Below are 21,250 nucleotides of genomic sequence, written 5' to 3'. Positions count from 1 at the left end.
TCTTCGCTTTGCCCTCCACTCCTACTGTATCGATTCCCCTCCTCCTCCCCCTCACCGAGCTACAGCAGAATAAGGCTCACCTAGACTGCTTAGTGAACGGAGATCTGCCTGCTATCCTGTTTTTTTTGTCATTTTTGACATTTTCTATCATGTTCTCTGTACCCAATATTGACACCTTAAACTAACACACTCCTATCACACTCTCGCACACACTTACTGAACAACACTACCTCAGGTGTCTCATTATATCTGCCATCCCCCCATGTTGAAAAGAACCCTTTCGGCACACTCAGGAGTGTGGTGTCAATTTTTGATAGAGTCTTCGATTGATTTATTCCTTGGTGAAAGTGAATCGATGAAAATCTCATTAAGCTGGATGATAAAGGTCAGTGCAGACGTGTCAACATATGCCCTGCTGGTTCTTAACGCGGTCTCCGGATGACGCCAGAGACCTTGTTTGAACCACTTACTGTATGCTCGGCACAGAGATGATCCCATGTGAAATTGGTTAGGCTAATGCTTGTGTCGAGAGACTGTCCTGCTTATTGTAAATCGTCAATGGTGCTGCTGCTGCTAACTATACCAACTCTAAGTAGTAATATCTTAACGGCAACCCCTTATGGAAATGTACTGTATGTGTAATGTCTACTGAGTTCCTACTAGTTGGGAATTGGATTATACTCTCTATCTCTCTCTCTCTCTCTGGCTGTCTCTCTCTCTCTCTCTCTCTCTCTCTCTCTCCTCTCTCTCTCTCTCTCTCTCTGCTGTTTTGGGTTCAAGGAAGTATAGACCGGATAAGATATTTAGGACTATAGGGCCAATTTGTGGTCTGTCTTGCATGAACCTGACATGTAGAGACTATAATTTCCCAGACTGCCTCAGTATTGAGCTAGCTAGTTATTCTGCAGGCGTACACTCGGCTACAATGGAAGTCAATGGGGTACTTGAAATGCGTTGGGAAAACTATGATAAATGTGCTTTTCCGAGGCAGGAAGCACAGGGTGTAATCTTACCGGTCTCAGTATGTTATACCAAATGGGCCCTTAGTCCTAAATAGCGATCATATCCTTTAACTGGTACTTATTAGTTTCCAAATGGAAGATTTTAGTATCCAATTTGAGTGAGTTTGATATGGTGTGTGTGCCCCCCTGCCTCATACAGATATTGTAATATCTCCAGGGGGTCAGTGTGTTACAGGCTGTTTCAAACAGCCTCCATAGACCAAGCAGACCAGACGCCTGGGGCTGCGCTCAGCCTATCCCCAGACTCCAGCATTTTGAAGAGGAGCGTTTGGTCAGGAGCCGTTTCTCAGTGCGTTCACCTGTCTCCTCTGTTCTCAGTGTCTCTCAGCCTTTCTCTCTGATGACAAGGTGACGAGTGAACAATGATTCATGTGCAGTGCCTGCTGAACAGAGACCATTTTAGATCTCTCACGTGCCCGAGAGGGAGAGAGAGGGAGAGAGAGAGAGGGAGAGAGAGAGAGAGAGAGAGAGAGAGAGAGAACTGTTTGTGTGTTTCATATAAATGACCATGCCATGTACATTAATAACCACAGTGAACATAGACACATGTACTGTAATTGGTTTGATGTCTCACTGATGGGTACAAATAATGACACTGTCTCTGATTACTGCGAGTCTGTTAGGTGCCAGGAGCGCTACACACACACACACACACACACACACACACATACACACACACACACACACACACACACACACACACACACACACACACACACACAGACAGACACACACACACAATTGCAATTCTCCCATTCTTTACCTCCCTTGCCTGTGTCTGGGTTTCCGCCCCAAGGGCTTGATTTAGATGAAATGTCAGTTTTAATGGAAAATGTGATGGAAACAAAACAGCAGCTAGGAATATTGCTTGTGTAAGTAGGAGAGGGGAGGCAAGTGCAAGGGTGGTGGCAGTGGCGGTGGTTGTCTCCCCTTTGATTGCACTTTTTAGGAATTCATTGGTTGGCTGTGTGATATTAGTGTTGTAGTGAATGTAGCCCCCAGGAAGGCAGGGGTCAGCACACTACTCTTTATAGAGGCCAAGAGGGAGTTCATTGGTCGCCCCCGTCCTGCTGTGGACATTACAAGCGGAGGTGACAGCAGCTGATGGAGAAAAAGAAGTGGAACCCTCTCTCTCGCTCTCTCTCTCTGTCTCTCTCTCTCTCTCTCTCTCTCTCTCTCTCTCTCTCTCTCTCTCTCTCACTCTCTTTATCTTTCCCTATCCATCTGGCTATCTTGTCCAGTCCTCTCTCTCCCATGTAGTGACATCCTGTTAGTCATATTCCCATTAATAAGATACCAGTCTGCAAGCACTGCTGACATTACTTTTGGTCAATTGACTCTGATGTCCAAGTGCTGATACATTTCTGCGACCGTCCCCATGCAACCTTTTGTGCAGTAACGTCGGTAGGACTGAGATGATCGTGGCATGCCTTGGGCCAGGACCACCACTCGGAACTCAGAGCCCTTCTCACATGGTTAACAATCTTAGGCCTTAATTTGGCCGTTGCTACACCCACTGCGATGTGCTTCCTGTTCCAGCAACACTACTCACGGGCTGAATCCCCATTTGGCACCATGGTAATTAATTTATCCCTATTGATCCCTTGTGTCCCTCAAGCGTTTGATCAGGGTGGTCTAAAAGCTGAAAGCGGGCTGTTGATTGAATGCACAGCCTATCTACGGATGCAATCGCAAATCTGTTCCCAGAGGGGAATGGCTGGGTATGGGCCAGATTATGTTCTTTCATGCCATGGTACTAATGCTCCAGTTTATTGTGGAAGAGATAAGAGACTTTAATTGCAGGTTTGCCCTGGGTAACAAGCCCTCCCTTACCCAACGTCGTGTTGAGTTACAATAAGAGTTTAACAAAGGGAGTGATCAATCTTGGCACGACTGTGAAACCATGCAATCTATCTGTGAGTCTGACTGCCGCTGAAGGAAGCTTGTTTTTGATGCACTCTGGCATATGCTGTAGGGAGAGATACATCAGGCTTCCATATGTATAATGAACAGAGCAGCGTTCCCTTCAGTGTCCAGCACAGTCTGACGTTTGGGTAAATAAGAAAGGAGAAAGTACGGTCAGGAATATTTGTCTAAAACCACCTAGCCTTTTCTTTTTCATAGTTGCTCAAGCTAAAAAACAAAAGTCCATGGGAATAGGAGGCACTCCAGGCGTAGAGATGAATCCTGAAACCCTTCAGGAACATATGCTATACTGAATAACATTCAGAAGAGGAATATTGTAAATTAATCTGCCTGCTTGTTTTTACTATACTGTACATGGTGTGGCCTATGTGGTGAATTTAGTCTGAGCAGAGATGTTAGGCTACTGTATGCACACTGTTCTGTGTACCTCAGATTTTTTGTAACATAGATGACCTCAACAAACTCTGCATTAGCCTACATATTGATTAGTATAGTATAAAATGCTTGGGAAGCCTCCATCTTGTTTTACTGCCTGGCTTATCCTAGGGGACGATTTATTGTTCGGTTTCATCCACACTTCAAAACAAATAAATACTGCACACACAACTTTAAAGGCGGAGGCTAAATATCTTGTGCTTTGTCAAAAGAAAAGCAATTTGTTTTCTAAACAAGGCTTTTGTACTGTATGCCTCGTAGAAGAATATAACCTTTTGTCAAAATTAAATAGTTTAAAATATGCACATGAATGCAGTCGTTTTGATTTCCTCCCCCACTGTTCCAAGCTTAACCCTGGGTTACAGCGCTGGGGAATGAATACAGAACAAAAGGATCCAGGAGCTGGATGGAAGCTGTATGGAAATGACAGCATTTGTAACAGTTCAAGACAAAGGAAGGGAAGCAGCACAAAGAGAATAAATAAAAGTGCTGGGAAAGAGTAGGCATAATGATAGAAAAAAGCTATAATGATTGCTCACCTGCTGCTGGTCTGCGTGACAGGGATCGCTTAGAAGTTTAGACTCAGCTGTCGTCATGGAAACAGAATTTGGCGCTGTAGTCACGTAGGGGTCTTTTCGCCCCTTCATGGAGATGACAGTGCCCATAAAATAAAGATATCAGTTGGAGGAAATAACATGTCAGTTTCTCACAGCGCACCAGAACACCTAGAGCTTATTGCCTTTGTCACGCCAGTCCTCAGAGAATTTAAAAGCATGCTCTCAAATCTTGCAAGTTTATCTCCATTTTATGGACAATCCCTGAGGATCTGCTGCTATCGGTTTGCTATTGACTTGTGATTGACTCTTGAGTTGCCTCATATTGTTTAGCTTTGTGATTCTAACAACAATACATTATTATACTGAACAGTCAGAACCCCTGAGAGAGAAAGTCAATTATGGGGGGGGGGAGGGTAGTCCCTTAAACCACACAAACATGGTTTGTGGAACTTCTCAGTATGGCATTAGCATCAAAAGCTGCATTGTTAATTCCTCTACCAACAAGTATAGCTTGTATTTAGTCAATATTTAGTTTGTTCTATACATTTTTAAATAATTAGCCTAACACTTGCAAAGTTGTGCATTACCAGTTAAATCGTATTGTGAGTTGCTGCTGTAAGTTGGTCTTGCCAGAGGCTAGGCTGTTTATCTGGTCTCTTCTGTATCTGAGCTTCCTTTTAATTAAAAGGTGCTGTTTCTCTGAGAGGTGTCATCACTGGCTGTCACTTCAGTTCAGCACAAACATGTTTATTTTGGAGGACCTGATTTATTTAATGGGCTTGTCAAAACTGATGAAAAGGAGAGCTGACAGATGAGGCCTACTGTACCATCATAAGATCTGTCTTCCTTATTTAGTTTGGTGTAAAACTAGTACAGTATGAATGTGTACTGTCGGTATTCTCAAGGTGGGTTGTTTGCACAGATTAGTCAACACTGTCCAACTTTGAATGTCTTTGTTGACACACAATGTAATATAATGAAGTTTGTCCTTCTCTTGTGAAAACTCACAGAAACAAATAAGCTACCGATCAATCTGAGGCATTTATATGATGCAGTTAAAGTCCACATACTGTATACAGTTCAGTGTGTAGGCTACTGCACGCTGGATCTCAGCAGTGTGTTAGAATGTGTGTTCCAGCTCCTGCAGGGTTGTTAGATTGTTTGAGTGCTGGTTGGATCAGGAAGGAATGAGATTTCACAGCTCTCTCCACTTATGTGAGCTGAAATGGAGTAAATCTATATCTGACACAGGGTGGTTATATCTGACACCGGGTGGTTTTATGGAGAACTCTTTTCACTGGGGTTATCTTGACATACAGCATGCGATAGGCAATATGTCATGTGCAACGTCACCATCTGCTTGTTATACAGGCTTTACTAGAGGTTGTAATTATACAGTATTTTTATTGTTTTTGTTGTTCAAGCCAGTTGTCATCTCATAAACATGAACATGCAGAGCATATCGGACCTGACAGCAACAGAGAGAGAAATGATTAAATGAGGTAGAGACAGAGAGAGAGAGAGAGAGAGAGAGAGAGAGAGAGAGTGTGTGTGTGTGTGGGTGTGTGTGTGTGTGTGTGTGTGTGTGTGTGTGTTTGTGTGTGAGAGACAGAGAGAGAGAGAGAGAGAGATAATTGAGTACGATGGAAAGGGATAGAGTTTGAGGGGGAACTTGATTGTTCTCTGATGGTTGACCACAACATATTACTAGGCCGACTGGAAAACTGGCTGGAAATTTCTGGCACAGTGCTAGACTGTTTTGAATCATACTTGAAGGACAGGGACTACTTTGTGTCTATAGGCAGTTACAAATCCGAGCGGACAAAGGTGACCTGTTGGGGAGTTCCCCAAGGCTCCATTCTGGGGCCTCCTCTGTTCAATATTTACATGCTCCCAGCTCAAATTATGGAAAACAACAAAATATGTTACCACGCAGATGACACACAAATTTCTATCACCGTATCACCAGGGGACTTTAATCCCATACAAGCGCTGAGTGCATTGAACAAATGATTGGATGTGCCAGAACTCTTCAACTTAACAAAAATAAAACTGAAGTGATTGTCTTTGGAGTCAAAGAAGAGCGATTCAAAGTCAGCGCTCAGCTCCAATCAGTAATGCTAAAAACCACAAACCTGAAAAAAATAAATAAATAAATCGATCAGACATCTGCAGCTGATTCAGAACACTGCTGCTCGAGTCCTCACTAAGACTAAGAAAGTGGATTTCACATCACTCCAGTTCTGAGATCCTTACGCTGGCTTCCTGTCTGTCTAAGAATTGACTTTAAAATACTGCTGTTGTTTTATAAAGCACTGAATGGTTTAGGGCCAAAATATGTTTCTGATCTGCTGCTACGTTATGAACCATCCAGATCTCTCAGGTTGTCTGGCACAGGCCTGCTTTCTGTCCCCACATTTAAAACTAAACATGGAGAAGCAGTGTTCAGTTTTTATGCTCCACATATCTGGAACAAACTTACAGAAAACCGCAGGTCTGCTGCAACTGTAATTTCTTTTGAATCAAGACTAAAGACTTCATCGCTGCTTTTTATTAAATCAAATAATTATTCCTTCGTACACTGCACTGTACAGTAACTTTTATTTCTGTATTTAATGTTTCCTTCATTTTGTTTTAAATGTCCCTTTTTTCATTTTGTTTTATATTACCTTTTATGTGTTTCTTGCACTTTGTCTTAATGCTTTTAATGTCTCATGTAAAGCACTTTGAATTGCCTTGTTGCTGAAATGTGCTATACAAATAAACTTGCCTTGCCTGCCTTGTTTTGCCTCTGAGCAGTGAAACTCACTCCAGAGCCACCAGTACTGTACTGGCCCTAGTCAGCCACCGTTCTCCCGACCGCCTGGCGACCCGCCCACCTCTCCACTCCTCTATTTTATCCCCCTCCTCTCCTCTTCTCATCTGTTCTCCACTGCTATTGTTCTTTGTTCTCTGCAGAAAACAGAGATCTAATATGCCCAACATTTTAGGAATACTCTGAGACCGCCCAAAACAGACTGCCTCATCAGAGCAAGGTGCCACTGGTCTGCATCCTCGGTCCTCCGTCTGAGCACTGGAGTGCTGCTTCTGTTTTCATATTCTTTATTCACAGCTGTGAGAGCTGTCTTTGGCCTTCCCAGTGTCTCCTGCAGTGCTGTGCTCACCCCCTCTGATGTCAACTAGTTATTCTCACTTGTCTTTGCCTATCTTTGCCTTTGTTACCACTGTCCCCCTTGATACTAAAACCAAAGATGGCTGCTGTGTGTAAGACTTGAGAAATCATTGGTCATCGGAAGAGAATGAGGTTGTTTCTCTGTCCTTTGACAGATACAGTAATGTCCCTTTCCCAGCCTCGCTCTGTTTCCTTTGCCTCACTCTCATTGGTCTAGCTCTACGCATTACAACCAGGTCTACAGGGAGCCAATTGGAGAGCCAATCAGCAGGCCCTTTGGGAGGGCTTTAGGTCAGAGAGAGGAAGTGGGGAGGGGATTTGGAGGAGGCTGAGATGTATCAGGACCAGTGAACCAGACAGTGAATTAAAGAAGTGATTTGTAAAAGATAGAGTTCTAGGTTGAATTCCACCCAGACCTTGTTAGGTTTGCTTTAACATCTTCATGGGGTTATGGATATGCCACGTTCACCCACATTGACATTCCTCCATTCTCTCAGAGGTGAAGAAGCCTCTCTTTAACCAAGATCAAAGCATTCGTAGGTGGAAGAAACATCTGTACATTTCAATTCATAGTGTAGTGCTCTCTCAGCATATTTATTCTAGGTCGGATACGTACTCTTTTTCTCAGAGATAATTTTCTGTGTGGATACTGGATATTTCATTTAATTTTGAACCTTTATTTATACTTGTATATATATATATATATATATATATACATACTCATATATATATATATATATATAGATATATATATAGATAGATAGATAGATAGATAGATAGATAGATAGATAGATAGATAGATAGATAGATAGATAGATAGATAGATAGATAGATAGAAATATATAGCCCAGGTGGTTCACAGTTTAACAGTCACATCCTCTCCGGACTTAAACACACTCCGGTGGCGCTGACGGCGCAACTTCTGACTACCTATCCCATAAGTTAAGAGAGTGTATTCTATCAGACCGACGCACACCTCCACTGATAGACCTGGGAGAGATTGATAAAGCAGTGTGGCAGGCCGGAGAGGCCCCAGAGGAGTGTAGAAATCCCATGCCGAGATGAATGAATGGACACCTAGGGGGATTGATGGCAGCCCTTAGCTACTTTTATAGACATACATTGGATGGATACGGCCGCTGTGCAGCTCAGATGGGTCCCAGGTGGGTCGGCGCTGCTCGTTTGCTGGTTCTGCTCGATTCGGTCAAGAGCCCACAGAGGGGGTGAACGCCGCCGCTGTGATCTGGCGTGGAGGTGTGTTTTGTTGTTTGTCTTGGTTGGCTCTGCGGTCTGCGTTGGGGGTAGCAGTAGGCGGCGGGATGAGGAGGGGATGATAGGGGACAGCGGGTGAGATGTCCTGACACGTTGCAAACATGAAGAGACTGCCGGGCCTATGCTGGACACCTCAAGCAGTGAGTTGCAATCTCTCTCTCAGAGGAAAGGATATCCGCACACTGGATTGTAGCTCCCAATACTTAATTCGATGAGCAACGCTTCGACCACACAGGGTCTCCCTCCGGCGAAATCTCTCTCACACACATACCGTACAGTACATTTCTGTTTTTTTTTCCCTCTCGTTATTTCTTTCATTCAGTCTCTTGGAGGTACAGTAACACAAATAGGGGTACATGCATCACCCTGCTTTGGCCTTTTTAATGTACAGAGAAAGTTTGGAGGAGACACTCTGGAGTATTCTCTGAGACGGAGTGAGGAGGAGAGGAGGTCTCCCTCCCTGGCTGCTTTTGTCTCCATCATTCATCATCATCCCCCTCTCCTCCATTTACCCAGCTCTTCTCACCTCTCTCCCTTTCTCCATCTCCTCCTATCAGCCTTCCTGCCGCAAGCCCCTTCCATCCTTCCCTCCCTGCCGCTCTCCTTCCTTCTTTCCTTCCCTTCCTGCCTCTCTCCTTCCCTCCCTGCCTCTCCTCTTCCTTTCTTCCTTCCTACCTGCCTCTCTCCTTCCTTCCTTCCTTCTTTCATTCATTCATTCATTCATTCATTCATTCATTCATTCATTCATTCATTCATTCATTCATTCCTCCCAGCATCTTTCCTCCTTCCTTCTTTCTCTCCCTGCCTCTCTCTTCCCTCCCTCCCTCCCTCTCTTCCTTCCTTCCTTCCTTTCTTTCTTCCTCCCCTCCCTGCCTCCTTCCTTCCTGTGAGTCATAATGACACACATTTATTTCATTTGAGCTGGTGGAAATTGAGATGAGCGTCAAGAGAAGGCGAGAGAGAGAGAGAGAAAGAGAGAAAAAGACAGGGCATAATTTCTCCTTGCCCTGTGTTTTTAAACACACACTTTTAGCTATTTACAGAGCTGGGGGGGTGTCTGTGGAGAAACACTGGAGCCTGAGAGCTTGTGTTGTCCCTCTTCCAGATCCATTATGACCATAAGTTGGGAGCGATCTGGACATTTCATTCATATTCATGCGGGTGGCGCACGCGCATTGAATCATGCATACGCTTGGGAGTAAACCTATGCAAACACGTACAGTATGGATGTGCATAAACATATGCTGATGTCCTTGTTTGATGCGTCCTCAAAAAAAATAAAAAATATAATGGGTATCACTGTGCCTGAGTGAACCCCCTGAACCCTCAGAATTCTTCGCCATTGTGGGGACCGCCCCCAGCCCCTCTCTCAGCCTCCGCCTCTCTGGCTTCCTGTCTGAGGACAGGCCCAGCTGGGAGAATCACTGAATCAAGTTGATGATTGGATCACCGATGGAGACCATTTGAAAGTGAGCATCGTTGGAGGAAATTGAATTACCCTCACAATCTGTTTGGGTGTCTCTCTCTCCACGGTAGTTGACATGATGAAAAGACAGAATAACGCAGTGTGTGGTTTGACTGTGTGAGTGTGTATGTGTGTGTGTGTGTGTGTCTGTGTGTGCGTGCATGTTTGTGAGTTAGTGTGTGTGTGTCCCCCTCCCCCCATTTAATCGATGTAACCATGTGGATCACGTCAGATGGTCAATCACACTACTCTTATTGTCACTTGTATCCAGTCTATCAGAGAAGAGATAAACTATTAAAGTTGAGAGGGGTTGGCAGACCATGGAAGCAGTCCCGTTGTGTTCTTTGGAATATAAGGAATTGTCTGATTACAGTTGGGAGTTTTGTTTATGACAGCAGCCCCCTGAAGAGTGACGTGAAGCAAACTAGAAGAGTGAGAGAGAGGGGGGGTTGGTTCAGAAAGAGAGATGATAAGGGAGGGGGGTGCTCAGAGAGCGAGAGAGAGAGTGAGAGAGAACAATTAGAACATGCAGTACAAGAACATTCCTCTTTAACATCAACAGTAGTTACGTTTCTGTATCGTTGAGGTTGAGCATGGCTAGATTATATGTTAGGGAGTTGAGTGGCTCCTGTAGACAAAAGACACGTCTCTCATCTCAGCCACTCGTCAACATCTCCGCTGCCATATTGGTCTACGGAGACGAGGTCTTCTGTACATGATTGTGTGTGTCCCTTTCTCTAAAAGAGCCTTATTACAGCAAATATTGATGTTTCACCTCACAGCGTTTCTGTCCAATCACTTTAGTATAGTAATTAATCAAAATAAACATACAGCACTCCACAATAAGGCATTTATTTTCGGTACTAATCAGACAACCCATTAAGCAGTAATGAGCTGACTTGCTCTCGTCGTGTTCAGGGGGGAAGTTGAAGCATGGAGAGCAGCACGCACACACACACACACACATACACTCAAACACACACACACACACACACACACACACACCAACATGCGCAAACACACAAACACACACACACACACGCACGCACGCACAAACACACACACACACACGCACGCACGCACAAACACACACACACACCTACACAAACACACACACACACACACACACACACACACACACACACACACACACACACACCACCCATCTCTGCTATAGTCCCACTCCAATTATGCCAGCATCTCACCCGGGAAGAAGCCCACTTACCCAGCATTCACTTTATGAATAATTGATTGTTTGTGCCGGTTGTGTTCGCAAATACATGTTTGTTCTCTGATTAATTGTTTTCTAGACATATTGATTTGTTAAATTTGATTAGACTCTTAAATGCATTATTTATTATTCGAACACACTCCGGCAATTAGGCAACATGAGACCAACTGGAGCATTTGTTTGACACACGCTTACCCACATTCAGTGCGCAAACACACACACACACACGCATGCTTGCATGCACACGTACACACACACACACACACACACACAATTTGGGGAATTTTGCATTCACATTGTGATACTCTTCACCCAAAGCCACACACTGCTATGAAGAGGCTCGACCCATTCACAGTAGCATTAAAGCGCTTCACCAGGGGCCTATCAACCCCTCCGACCAACTATGGGCAGCGCAGAAATCTCACAGCAAATAAGGATGTATTGTGTGCTTTCAGAGAGCGGGAGAGGTGTTTGTGTGGAGCTGATGAAGGAAATGGGTTGCAGTGACCTTTTCCCTGTGGATGTCCTATAGTGAGTGAGTGAAAGTCTGCATCATTGCATCAGATGCAAATTAGCCTAAGGCTAACTCTGGTGCGATGCATCAAATGTTTTTACATTTATGTTTTAATTGCACATGGTCCCCTGCTCAAATAAAATTGAAAGAAAGAGAAAAATCAGTGACAACTTTCACTGCACTTTTCTGTAGCATATCTATGGATGTGTGAGACTGTAGCACATACAGTACAGTACAGTATAGGGATCACAGCTCCACTGAATGTGAAGTGTTTTTCCTCCTTTCACTCCATCCATGTGTTATGGACACTTTCTGTTACATAGACGTTGCGTTGAACATGGACATGGAAGAAAAGTGTCTGTGATGGCGAAGAAAAGAGCCTGTGGCATTTTTGGCAAGAGCCGAAGCCCCGGCCAAAGCCAAACTTCCGAGCTTGATAAGCATGTTTGCTTTGACACGTCGATAAAAGCATTTTTTAATGGGAAAAGTGTGTCATACTGTACTGTACAGTGGATACGCTTCACTAACGATGCATTGATATATTTCGCTGACCTGATGCTCAGCATCACAGACATAAATGCAGGGCTTTGATGAGACAACATCATTACTTTGGACATAATATTTGACTAGAATTCCTGTCAGATCCCTCCGTCTGAGGGCATTTATGAGGCAGCATTAAAGATGTCGGGTGAACGTCCTGCTAAGGGGGAAACTGCAGTATGGAAGAACGCCCAGTATCTCAATGGGGGCGGGGAGCTGGCCTACAAGACGGACAGACGTGCATCCTGGGAGTTTGGGCGCGGGGCACACTGTGTAGTAGTCTTCTCCCGGGGAAGCTACAAGGCCAGGCGAGGGGAGGGGGGAGAGGCAGCACATATGCCAAATATGAGTCTGCCTGCCAATTTGTGGGGATGCTGGCGAGTGCTACGCAGGCTGAATCCCTGACAGAGAGAGATGAATAATTGAGCATGTGTGAAGCGTTGTGCCGGGGTGGAGGCGAGCCACAGTAGATGCCTGAACAGGCAGGGGGGGGGGGGGGGAGACGCCGGCTACCGTTCATTTAGCTATTGACATGTTTGTGCTTTGGAAACTTTTTAGAAGCAGGCAGGACAGGAGAAAATACTTTTGCGGATGGAAGATGAATTTATTCAACGTAATTATTCAACGTTGTTATTCGATTGTAATTATTTGTAATTGCTCATGTAGCGTAGAGAAGCTTGTTAAGATACATTTTGATAAAGCAGTGGAAAACAAATCAAGTGTACTGTTGAAATGAAATTGAAAACTTTGCAAACATGCACCCGGTTTCAGGGTTGTTTGTGTAGACAAACAAAAACAGCTGTGTTTCAGTGGACACTAAGAGGACATTTAACATCCTCTCTTGAGCCTGTTTAGATTCTGCACACACACCAGTGTCCGTTACCCAACCATTGTGCTGCAAAGTGTTTTTGCTATGATTGAACAGTAATTTGAGGGTCACATCGGTGAGTGGGTGAGGGTGAACTGGCAGGGGTTGTTTTTGTCAGCATGCCAGGCTTCCTTAGGCACCGAGGCCTATCTGTAAAATTGAACATGAGAGAGACAAAGCATTTTTTGTTTTAGATTTCTTGGCCTAATATTTTGTTTGTACCCCTTTTTATTTTTTATATTCTATAGTTATTTAGTTTTTCTTTAATTATCTAGCCTACACTGAGCATTGAGCAGTAAAGAAGGCTATATCCCTCATATTCTTCTATTTGCGCATGCCTATTCGGCGCGAAGGGGGACGGTGAATGTCACCTTTTTCCACAAGAATTGCGTATTGCCAGTTTACACGCCACAGTAAGGGTGGCGTTTTTAAAAGATTCCACTCTTTGTTGATAATTTCTCAATGATTTACGTGAAAAAAAAATCTATATATATAAACTGGCAAGTCCACCTGGCTTCAAACCCATAACCTCCCAGCTGGCATGCAAATGCGCTAACCACTGACCTAATGAATCTGTCCCTCTTTTACATCTCAAATGTTATATAATTACACAAGCTTTGATTTGATGTCACTGAAGACATGTATGGGATAAATACCTACTATTTCAGTGCCTTAATATCGATTTTAGTGAACTTCGCCAAGAAAGGGAGTTTCTAAAACTATCACGTTGCTATGGAGTTTCAAAGCGACGAACAATTAGCCCTAGCAACCAAACTAATGCTCCTGACCAGCCTAGCTAGCCATGAAAGAAGTATAGCCTATCTTTGCTGTGCAACTGCGAGTTGCAAAAGTGATGATGATAAACCAGAGTGGTAGATTACAGGACGGATAGAACAACTCAAAATTGACATTGAATGTTTCCATCTTTCTTGAGGAGAAACCATAATGTAACCAACAGACCGTTACACAATGGAACTAATGTTTTTACAGGCAACAATAATTGGCGCAGTAATATTTCACAAAGAACGATAAAGAGGCTTTGCCTGTGATGTATCGTGGAATATACTGTACAACGGCTCTTAACCAATTAGATTGCGAGGCCGTAACTACCCATTGTATAATGTGCAACACTGCACGAAAAGATGTTGGTGGATCCCGCCACCGCACTGACGCCACGATGCCGCCGTGTTGTCATGTTTTGCGAGTTAGAGGCTTGCTGACTGTACAGATCTGAGTATACACAATACACCCCAGTTCACCATGTTTCATTGGGCAAGCAATATTACAGTACACATCATAACAGTGACCTCTGTTGATAAATCTCAAAATCCTCAAAACAAACGTCAAAAAACCTGTTGACATGGTAAATGGACTGCACTTATATCCAAAGCGCTTTACAATGAAGGCCTCTCATTCACCCATATACACCAATGGCAGCAGCTGCCATGCTACTCATTGGTAGAAATTTGGGGTTCAGTGTCTTGCCCAAGGACACTTCAACATGTAGTCAGGAGGAGCCGAGATTCGAACCGTCGACCCTACGATCCCTGGACGACACGCTCTACCTCCTGATCTACAGCCGCCCCTGGATTCCTCTGCTTTCTGCTCTTTATGCTGTGGAAATATGTCTATGAGGGTTTCTTTTTCCTCTGTGATACATGTCTGCTCAGAGGGCTGTGTGTCTATTGTGTTTCAATATATTGTATGCACTGTCTCTATTCAACAGTGACACTAGTCTTGGAATTAACTTCTATGTGTTTATTCTAATCACTGTTTCTCTTTCTTTCTGTCTCTCTCTCTCTCTCTCTCTCCCTGACAGATACCACCCTGTCGGGTGAGCGTGGTAAGTACTGCATCTGCATGTTCCCCTGGTTCAGAACTGGAAGTCTAGAGATGTTTATGTGACTGTGAAGGGAACCATTCTCTGATGTTTGTCTTAGGAGGAACCTTGATGTATACACCATTTACATCAGCAGGAACCTGTTTCCCCTAACATCATATTTCATGTCACAGCCATTTTGAAAGCAGGAAAAAAACATCACATAAAAACAGCAGCACTTGAGCCATGAAGCCAATCACAGCCGAGACCTGTCTGGTTCTTCTCACCATGCAGACTATGTTTCCAATCAAACTTCACCATTTGGCCCCAATTGTACTCCAACAATATGACTGTATACTGTATCTCGGTCTCCAGCTCCAGACCGCAGAAAATGCAATAATATAAGGATCTCCACATGGTGTTTATATAGGTCAGATGAATGAAAAAGAGAGCAGAGATATAAAAATCTGACTTGCACACTGTTGTTCTCTAAAGAGTTACTGTAGATCTGCCGTCTCAGGCTGGGATGAGCTTAGTGATCACCAATTCCCCACTCAAATTAAGATTTCACATTAAGATTTCACATTTCACTGATCCGTCCGTAGTGTATGTGACTTCAGCCAGGCTCAGTAATAGACTGCATCCATCCTGTGTTTTTCGGCGCCGGCCCTCCTGGGACCGGGCTGTAAGGCACTTGACCCGATGCAGTGGGCTCTACTGCGTCGACTCCCCAGGCCCGCGCCCCACCTACACACCGGCTCCTGCATCGCTGCATCAGAGCTGGGGGGCTGGAGGGAGACAGCTGGACACACCAGGCCTCAGCTAGCGGGGGTCTTTGTGTACTCGCATAGAGCAAGCTGTTTAGCAGCCCCTCTGTGCACCCCGCAGAGAGGAAGTGAGAAAATAAGGGCTGTGGTGAATCCGCAAACATCAATATGATTAGTGTCCATTCATGAGATTGGCATGGTAATGTTGAAAAAGGCGTATTGCACTTTGCCGTTCTGAAACCGGACAATCTCTCCTGTGCCCTCTCTTTAGGACAACATGAACAGAAACAGCATGTAATAACCCCCCCCCCACACACACACACACACACACACACACACACACACACACACACGCTCTCATCCCTCACATTGTAGGCCTTTGGAACTCATTTTAAAACCTTTATTTTTCCGGGCTAGGTAATTATGACAAGATAATTTTTTTACATGATGCTGACGATGATATTTAGAGAGGACGAGAGAGAGAGAGACAGATAAAGAGATGAAGAGAGATAGAGTGTGGGTGGGTGGGGGGTATAATGAAAGGAGAGAGGCAGATGAAAGAGTGAATGGAAGCAGTGTCAGGGCAAGGTCTCTGTGTCCTTGTCCCATTGAGCCGTGCTGCTAGCAGGCAGATACGCTAGTCTGCTCCCCTAGAAAGAACACACAGGGCAGTGTGTGAACCTGCATATGTGTGTGCGTGGATGAGTGTGTGTGCGTGTGAATGTGTGTGTGTGTGTGCATAATAGTACAGTATAGCAAGTATGTGTGCATGCATACATTACACTCTGTGCCTCCTGAATATGTTACAAAACGGGTCATGTGCTGTACTGTACACTACTGTAGGTCCCCCTCCTCCTTTGGCCTGTCCTATAATGGTTGAATTTGGAGGTGCCAGATAGCCCCCCTCATTATCAGGAGGCTGGGAGCTCAGCTTAATTGGCTGCACCTGAGGCATGAGGGCGAGACATAATTGTGATAAGAAAACGCTGCGCCAGGCTGGTTTTAGTGCCCTTATCTGTAATCTCTGGATTGATTATGGTTTTTCTGCCAGCCGAGCAAATTGTTCAGCCCCATCAACTGCTCTGGAAACTACCTTAACGCTGTTAGGACCAAGTGAGGTAGAGAACATTGGCAAACGCATAAAATATGTAACCATAAACTGTTTATTACAAAATGACCCGGAGGACTTTTGTCCTGTTGCCTGTTAAAGAGGGGGAAAAAGGCAATGTATTGAGATGTAGCTTGTATCTTACTGGCCTAATTGCTTTTTTATTTTGAGATGAATACGCTGAATGCTGGTAAATATCCTTCCACTAATACATTATCTATCTATTTTCAAAAATGGCTGATAAAAGCAGACTGATAAACAGCGATATTCCAGATTCACTAAGATTGAACTGTTAGTCCTACTGTAGCCCTAGAAGCAGCACTGCATCAACTGAGTTCACAGAAAAACAGCCCTTCTTTTCACCAGGTCCACAACAGACACGCTTAATGTACAGTACAGTAGCCTCAGACACTGTGGAATGTCTAATATACTCTAGTTCTGAGTAGCGCTGTGGACTGAAAGAGCAGCTAATGGGCTGAGAAATGCCTCCAAAGCTACAGAAACAACAGAAGCTAATGTCTTCAAGTCCACTGCGATAGCCGACACATTCAAGAGCCCTGACAATGCAGAGAGACCCACCCTCAGCTCTGCTTTCTTTTAATGTGTCAGAGAGGCCATTTCTGTCAGCCTAATTGTAGCTTGGCGCTGCTAGTTTGGCCTGGTGAAATGATCTACAGTAATTGGCTGCTGAAGTTGACTGTCTCAGAGTTGCTTGTCCTACTAGCTGTGTTCCTGCTGTGAAAAGCAGCTCGGTGGATCTGCAACGTAGCTCTCCAGTGATATCACCGAGTGCTGGGTCTATGTCGCTTCCAGGCAGAGAGCCGTGTGTGTGGAACTCGCAGCTCAAGGGATACTGACATAGCAGGTTAAATATTGCAGATGAGGGCGGGGGCAGACACGTCAATTTATACAGAAGCTCACCCAAGCACTCAGGCGGCAGAGGTTGGTGGTGTTTTTAACAGACGTTACCGTGCGAATCTTCAGCATGTACTGTACACTTTCAAGACACTTGTGATTTCTTCCTATATATATTTTTTATCTTTATATATATACATAATAACACTGCCCCCGGCGGCCTTGTGTGTGTGTGGGTTTGCTTTTGGCACATAGGTGGGAGAATGACGGATGCCATGTTTTATCTTTAGCTGGCATCTTCCCTCGAAATGTGGTGGATAGGAAGGCTTTCTGCCTCTCTTCCCCCTCAATGCCAATTAGTATTTCTATCTGGCAGAGTGGAGCTCCTGGAGAAAGCCACTGGAGCTCTTCAAGTGAAGTCACTCAGGAGTCATGGCAGATGGTTGGTCTGTGAGTGCGTAGAGAGAGAGAGAGAGCAACAAAGAAGGAAACAAACACATGCTTATGGCAGTCTGTTTAGGCAGAAAAATCACCTATCTCCCATCTAATTTAACATAGAACTGTCTATCAGTCCAAAAATGTATTAAGACACAACATTTCTCAGAGGAGTCTGCCGGGGAACATTTTTGATTCTGTAGTTTAGTGCTCAGCTCCCAGGTCCCAGCTGGGTCTGATTGGGGATTTGAGACAGCAGAGAAGCACAGAGGAAGGAGTCTAATGGTAGCGAGTGGTGCTATCCCAGCGGGCTGCAGCGATCAAACAGGCTGGAGAGAAGCTTGATCAGTTTTCGAGGGAGCAAGTAACCCTCCCTTTGTCAGACAGGGGACTGGTAGGGATGACACACAGGAAGCTCTAGCCGTTGTGTAGCTTTGTGTTTGGATTCAGGGCAAACAGTACAGAGGAGGAAGAGAGATCACATATAATGCGTAATATTCTCTTGGATGGATAGTCTACAGGTACATGCAGTATTATTTGAGATGTCAGTGCACCGCCCAGTTGTCCAAACCAAACCCGATCCCCTGCTCATTGTCCATGGCAGAACATCTTTTAAACGTGAACATGCCATGGGGCAGCACATAGAGCCAAGTGTGTCATTACAGCCTACAATTCCACAGATAGTGACATGATCCAGGCTGTATTATCACCACAACCAATGTCCCTTTTCCCTCAATTGATAGGTTACGCAGATAGTCTGTGACATGATGAGGCGTATAGGCAAGACCGAGAGCTACTAACTCTAACCCTTATACACTTTGAATTACCTCCCACTGTAGTCGGCACTCTATCTCAGCCATCACCCACCTCCTCTCTCTCTCTGTCCTGTTGGTGGCTCCATACACTTCTCTCCTCTCTCCCCCTAGCCTGGCTGAGTCATTTTGAAAAGCACTGTAGCATAAAGGCTCTACTGAGAAAAGCCTAGTCCGGGTAAATCCCTACACAAATTAGAGTGTAGAGGCCATTATTAAAAGCAATCGCTCCTGGGAGCTCCCAACAGTTAAATTACAACCTTTCCCCTCCCGCCCCTGCCTCTAGAACACTCCCGCTCCTGCCTCTAGAACACTCCCGCCCCTGCCTCTAGAACACTCCCGCTCCTGCCTCTAGAACACTCCCGCTCCTGCCTCTAGAACACTCCCGCCCCTGCCTCTAGAACACTCCCGCCCCTGCCTCTAGAACACTCCCGCTCCTGCCTCTAGAACACTCCCGCTCCTGCCTCTAGAACACTCCCACCCCTGCCTCTAGAACACTCCCGCCCCTACCTCTAGAAAACTCCCGCCCCTGCCTCTAGAACACTCCCGCCCCTACCTCTAGAACACTCCCACCCCTGCCTCTAGAACACTCCCGCCCCTACCTCTAGAACACTCCCACCCCTACCTCTAGAACACTCCCGCCCCTGCCTCTAGAACACTCCCACCCCTACCTCTAGAACACTCCCACCCCTACCTCTAGAACACTCCCACCCCTACCTCTAGAACACTCCCGCCCTGCCTCTAGAACACTCCCGCCCCTGCCTCTAGAACACACCCGCCCCTGCCTCTAGAACACTCCCACCCCTGCCTCTAGAACACTCCCGCCCCTGCCTCTAGAACACTCCCACCCTTGCCTCTAGAACACTCCCGCCCCTACCTCTAGAACACTCCCGCCCCTACCTCTAGAACACTCCCGCCCCTACCTCTAGAACACTCCCACCCCTGCCTCTAGAACACTCCCGCCCCTACCTCTAGAACACTCCCACCCCTACCTCTAGAACACTCCCGCCCCTGCCTCTAGAACACTCCCACCCCTACCTCTAGAACACTCCCACTCCTACCTCTAGAACACTCCCGCCCCTGCCTCTAGAACACTCCCGCCCCTACCTCTAGAACACTCCCTCCCCTGCCTCTAGAACACTCCCACCCCTACCTCTAGAACACTCCCACCCCTGCCTCTAGAACACTCCCGCCCCTGCCTCTAGAACACTCCCACCCCTGCCTCTAGAACACTCCCACCCCTGCCTCTAGAACACTCCCACCCTGTCTCTAGAACACTCCCACCCCTACCTCTAGAACACTCCCACTCCTACCTCTAGAACACTCCCGCCCCTACCACTACAACACTCCCACCCCTGCCTCTAGAACTCTCCCACCCCTACCTCTAGAACACTCCCGCCCCTGCCTCTAGAACACTCCCACCCCTACCTCTAGAACACTCCCACTCCTACCTCTAGAACACTCCCGCCCCTACCACTACAACACTCCCACCCCTGCCTCTAGAACACTCCCGCCCCTGCCTCTAGAACACTCCCGCCCCTGCCTCTAGAACACTCCCACCCCTGCCTCTAGAACACTCCCGCCCCTGCCTCTAGAACACTCCCACCCCTGCCTCTAGAACACTCCCACCCCTGCCTCTAGAACACTCCCACCCCTGCCTCTAGAACACTCCCACCCCTGCCTCTAGAACACTCCCACCCCTGCCTCTAGAACACTCCCACCCCTACCTCTAGAACACTCCCACCCCTACCTCTAGAACACTCCCACCCCTACCTCTAGACCACACCCGCCCCTGCCTCTAGAACACTCCCGCCCCTACCTCTAGAACACTCCCGCCCCTGCCTCTAGAACACTCCCACCCCTGCCTCTAGAACACTCCCACCCTTGCCTCTAGAACACTCCCACCCCTGCCTCTAGAACACTCCCACCCCTACCTCTAGAACACTCCCGCCCCTACCTCTAGAACACTCCCGCCCCTACCTCTAGAACACTCTCACCCCTGCCTCTAGAACACTCCCGCCCCTGGCTCTAGAACACTCCCGCCCCTACCTCTAGAACACTCCCACCCCTACCTCTAGAACACTCCCGCCCCTGCCTCTAGAACACTCTCACCCCTGCCTCTAGAACACTCCCACCCCTGCCTCTAGAACACTCCCACCCCTGCCTCTAGAACACTCCCACCCCTACCTCTAGAACACTCCCGCCCCTGCCTCTAGAACACTCCCACCCCTGCCTCTAGAACACTCCCACCCCTGCCTCTAGAACACTCCCGCCCCTACCTCTAGAACACTCCCACCCCTGCCTCTAGAACACTCTCACCCCTGCCTCTAGAACACTCCCACCCCTGCCTCTAGAACACTCCCACCCCTGCCTCTAGAACACTCCCACCCCTACCTCTAGAACACTCCCGCCCCTGCCTCTAGAACACTCCCACCCCTGCCTCTAAAACACT

General features: G+C 46.2%; 1 protein-coding gene across 1 annotated transcript in view; it reads left to right on the top strand.

The window, feature by feature from the left end:
- cdh4 (cadherin 4, type 1, R-cadherin (retinal)) overlaps positions 1–21,250 on the top strand; it is a gene marked incomplete at both ends in the record, with an annotated part of 180,779 nt that overhangs the window by 63,264 nt on the left and 96,265 nt on the right. Inside the window, one exon of the mRNA XM_084440981.1 lies at positions 14,822–14,845. Coding sequence (XP_084297107.1) covers positions 14,822–14,845 — 24 coding nt within the window. The remainder of the gene's footprint in view (positions 1–14,821; positions 14,846–21,250) is intronic.

Source organism: Borostomias antarcticus (genome assembly GCF_949987555.1).
Source record: "Borostomias antarcticus genome assembly, chromosome: 7".
NCBI classification, from domain to species: Eukaryota; Metazoa; Chordata; class Actinopteri; order Stomiiformes; family Stomiidae; genus Borostomias; species Borostomias antarcticus.
This window is presented reverse-complemented; position numbering and strand designations above follow the sequence as displayed.